At 67.0% G+C, this 3921-nt stretch overlaps 1 protein-coding gene across 1 annotated transcript in view; it reads right to left on the minus strand.

The window, feature by feature from the left end:
- LOC102385064 (nascent polypeptide-associated complex subunit alpha, muscle-specific form-like) overlaps positions 1-1767 on the minus strand; it is an 8400-nt gene extending 6633 nt beyond the window's left edge. The window contains 2 exon segments of the mRNA XM_025215636.1: positions 3-1386; positions 1748-1767. Coding sequence (XP_025071421.1) covers positions 3-1319 — 1317 coding nt within the window. The 5' untranslated portion in view covers positions 1320-1386; positions 1748-1767.
- Between the last annotated feature and the right edge of the window lie 2154 nt (positions 1768-3921).

Consider the following 3921-nt stretch of genomic DNA (forward strand, 5'->3'; position numbering starts at 1 on the left):
GCCGCATCTCTCACCTTCAGTGTGCAGGTCTCGCGGGGCTCGCTTTCAGCTGCTCTCTCCTTGGTCTCTCTGCCCGGCAGGGCCCCCTTGGCCAGGAGCCTCAGGGAGACCCGCTTGTCCCCATCCTTCCCCGCCGCGGCAGCTGGCTGCTTCGCGCTGGCCAAGGCATCTGCTCTCAGGGCCGCGCTGCCGCCCCGGTCCTCGGCAGCACGGGCACTCTTGGCAAGCGTGCGCACGGTGGGCAGCTCGCAGCACTCCCCGTTGAAGTAGTAGCCCCGCGTGCTCTTGCGCGCTGTCTTGCGGGGCGCCGCGGCCCGCTGGCTCTCGAAGCGGCACTCGGTGATGGGCTGGCTGATGTAGACCACATCGCACTGGTTGTCGTAGTCGTTGATGCGCAGCCCCGAGGCCCGCTTGCTCTTCCGGGATGTCTTGATGGAGGCAGGGGGGGCCTTGGCCCGCGCGTGCCCATGGGAGGCCTTGCCGGCGGGCAGCCAGGTGTCGCGGGCGCTCTCCAGAGGAGGCTTGTCCCCGGGGTGTAAGTGGTAGCCGGCCTTCGCTTTGCCGCTGCCGCCGTGCAGGTGATGGTCCGGCTTTGGTCTGGCGTCGTGCTCGCTGGCCTCCAGGTCTGGGTGCAGCGAGGCCTTGGAGCCGCACTGCAGCGCGTTCTCCTTGTCGGCGCGCCGGGCCGAGAACCCCGGGTCCCACGCCTCCTCGGGGAAGGCTCGGAAGGAGGAGTTCCTGGGGGACGCCAGGCAGCCCTCCAAGCTGTCCTCGCTCCCATTCATGCCGGCTGCCCAGCCCAGGGCCTTGCCCGGGAGCGGGTCCTTGTCCTCGCCTCTCCAGGCACCCGGCTCAGGCTCGTGCCCCACGGGCGGGCCCTCCGGGCCCTTGGCAGCAGGGTGGAAGTGCAGTGAGGAAGAGTTGGATGTGGTGAGGTATCCGTGAGCAGGGCTTTCCTTTGGGCTGGCTGAGCTGGGTTGCTCGGAACAGTCTCTTTTGGAAGCAGCAGCTGAGCTCTCCGTCCTGTCCGCAGGCTTCAGGTCCGCGGGGGGCTTGGGGGCGTACCCGGCCCCGTGCGGGTGGCTCGGAGGGCCCTGTGCGGGGTCGGAGGAGGAAGGGGGCTTCAATTCAGGACAGGCGGCGCCCTTCTCCTGAGCGTCAGGGCTTCGAAGCTGGCTGCAGCCAGAGCTGCAGGTGGAGGCGTCCATGCTGTCGGGCGCGGGGCCCGGCTGGCCGTCCGGGCCGGGCTGCACTTCAGTGTAAATGTCGTTGAGGACGCGGATGAACTGCTTCTGGTGGTGCGTGCACAGCCGGACCATGAACTTTTCCAGTGGAGACTTGGGCTGGCTCTGGGACTCGACGGCTATTGCCTCTGCCGCATCCTCACTAGAGAGACGGAGAGAGAAGCCGTCAGTCAGTCACTGGCGCCTGGGAACAAGGGCTTCACCCAGGCAGGGCCCCCCGCCCTGACCGTCACCCCCCTGCCAGCCTGGGCCACCTCGGCTGCACCCGAGCCCCCATCAGAGTGCAACGAACACACACACAGCTCTCCCCCGCACCCGCCTCGGGGAGGTCAGCCCCAGCCTCCTCCAGGGAGTCCTGCTGAGTGCAGGCTTTGCATTGCCCTCCTGTTTGCCCCCCAGAGCTGCCCCTTCCCCCCACAGCTCTGCCAGGGGGTCCCCCTTGCACAGGGAGGCTGGAATGAGGTCAGGAAGGACCCAGGAAACCTCCCCACCCCTGCAGTCACCTTCCTGGGCAGGGCACTGCCTTTTCCCCACCTGCTCCCAGCCAATTAACAAGGTGATTTATAGCCCTGCTGATTGACAGCCCTCAGGGGCAGGTTGAGACTCAGAGCACCCAATCTGCATGACCATCATCACCATCTTCCTGTGGTCTGCAGCCAGCTCTACAGCGCAGGTGCTAGCACTCACCTGCTTTGCAAAGGGTCAGTGGTGCAGAGGGAAGGGCTAATGAGCTAGTTAAGCACTGCTATCAAAGCCAGCCCCAGAAGCACCTTTCCTCTCCACCCTGCCCTTGCACAGCTTCTTGCTCTCCTTGCCCCAGGGTGAAGATGGGGAAAGTGGCCTCTGACTCCTTCCTTAACACCTTTACCTCCCCTTCAGACCTCGAAGCAAAGCCAGCACAGCCCCCAGACCAAGGCAGTGGGGACGTGGGGCGAGGGTGGCCGTGCCCCTCTGTGCCCTCTCCCTTCCTGCACTGCCCCTCCCAGGGGCGTCTGTATGGGCAGGCACTTGCTGGCTCCAGCAAGCCCGTGCACAGCTCCATCCTGCCCGGCTTGGCCTTCAATACAGTCCAGAAGCAAAACCTTCTGATTCCTTCTCCCATCTGCTTCTACTGGGGCCTCCCCCTGAGCCCACAGTAAACCCGTGCCAGTGCCACCGGGCAGCCAGGACCGGGCAATCCCGACCTGATGGCCCGTGACGGAGGCACTTGAGGGCCCAATGCAAGGACACTCTTGCATGTACAGCTCCAAGCGCCCCGTACTTTTATCCCAACATCGTCTGCTTTTGACAGCACCTGCTACGCACCAGGGGCTTTGCAAACGCGCACACAGCAAGCAGAGAGGCTGACGGAGAGAGGATGGGGGGAGTGGGGGGGGGCAGAGGATAGGCCGGGTGCTGAGCGCTGGGCATGCATTAGACAAGGGCCTGCAGGATGTGCTCGCTGGCTGGGCCGCACCAGGCACCAAGGGACGGACGTCTGTGGCTTCACATTAGAAGAGCTCCCAGGTGCGTGTGAGCTGGAGCCGGCAGAGCCAGGGAAAGCCCCTGGGTGAGCTCTGGGGGTCTCCACCTTCCCTGTGCTCCAGGGCAACCCCTGGGCTGCTCCGTGCAGAGGGCTCCGCGATGGAGCACCGTCTGGGTAGCGTTAGCCCCCCGCCCCCCCGCTCTGCTGCACCCCTCCAGGGCCCTCGACCCACGCGCAGGCCCCAGCTCAGTGCCTGGCTGCTCCCCTGCCCCCTCGCTGCGTGCACTCAGGGCAGCCAGGCCGGGTACGGCCCCGCGATACAGGCCTCCTGCTCCCCCAGGTCCCCCCAGCTGCACCCCCTGCCCTGGGAGACCAGGATCGTTTCAGGGCAGGGCTGTACCCACCCTGGGAGTGCATCCCCTGCCCCCAGCAGCACCCGCCGGAGGAGGCCGGGGTCCCCTGCATCCCCCCTCTCCCGCAGCGGCCCCGGCCCTGGCCCCACCTGGTCCTGCTGCGCGGCTGCACCTGCAGCTCCAGGGCTCGGTTACACAAAAGGGTGCCCAGGTGCAACAATGGAGCGGCAGATCCCGCCCCCGCCCCCAGCCGCAATGGAGACGACAAACCTTCAGCCCCAGCCTGGGGTGGGGAGGCTGGGCTGGGCCGGGCCAGGCTGCAGGAACGGGCTCGGCAGACCCCACAGTTGCTCTGCACCGGGGCTGGGGCCTGGCAGTCATTCCCAAGCTGGGAGCTGGCCCCAGGGCCTGGATTTACCCCATCGCCCCGGGGGTCAGGCCAGGGGCAGCTGCCTGGGGGCGCCGGGGAAGGCTGGCCGGAGGGTGGGGAGGCCGCGACGGTGACAATGCAATGCGAAGGGTCTGCCTCGCGGGCGCGGGGACAGCACGCACCTGGGCGGGTGAATAAAGCCGGCACCTGCTGCGCTCCAGAGAGCAGGGGGGAGTCCTGGGGGCCCCGATTCTGCGCAGGCCTTGCCTGGCTCTGCCTTCCTGTGCCTTGAACCTGGCCCGGGTGTGCCTTGAACCCTCTCCTATTGAGCCCTGGGGTCGCAGCAGCGTCAGGCTCTCCCGTCTGGGTGGCTGTCTGCACCTGCGCGGCATGAGCTGACCCCCCATGGGACTCCTCTCCCTGGCTCTGGGGAGCAGCCTCAAGGCAGGGACTCCTGCGCCATCCCTCCCTCCCCACGGGGGTCATTCC

Source organism: Alligator sinensis, unplaced genomic scaffold (assembly GCF_000455745.1).
Source record: "Alligator sinensis unplaced genomic scaffold, ASM45574v1 scaffold859_1, whole genome shotgun sequence".
Taxonomy (NCBI): Eukaryota; Metazoa; Chordata; order Crocodylia; family Alligatoridae; genus Alligator; species Alligator sinensis.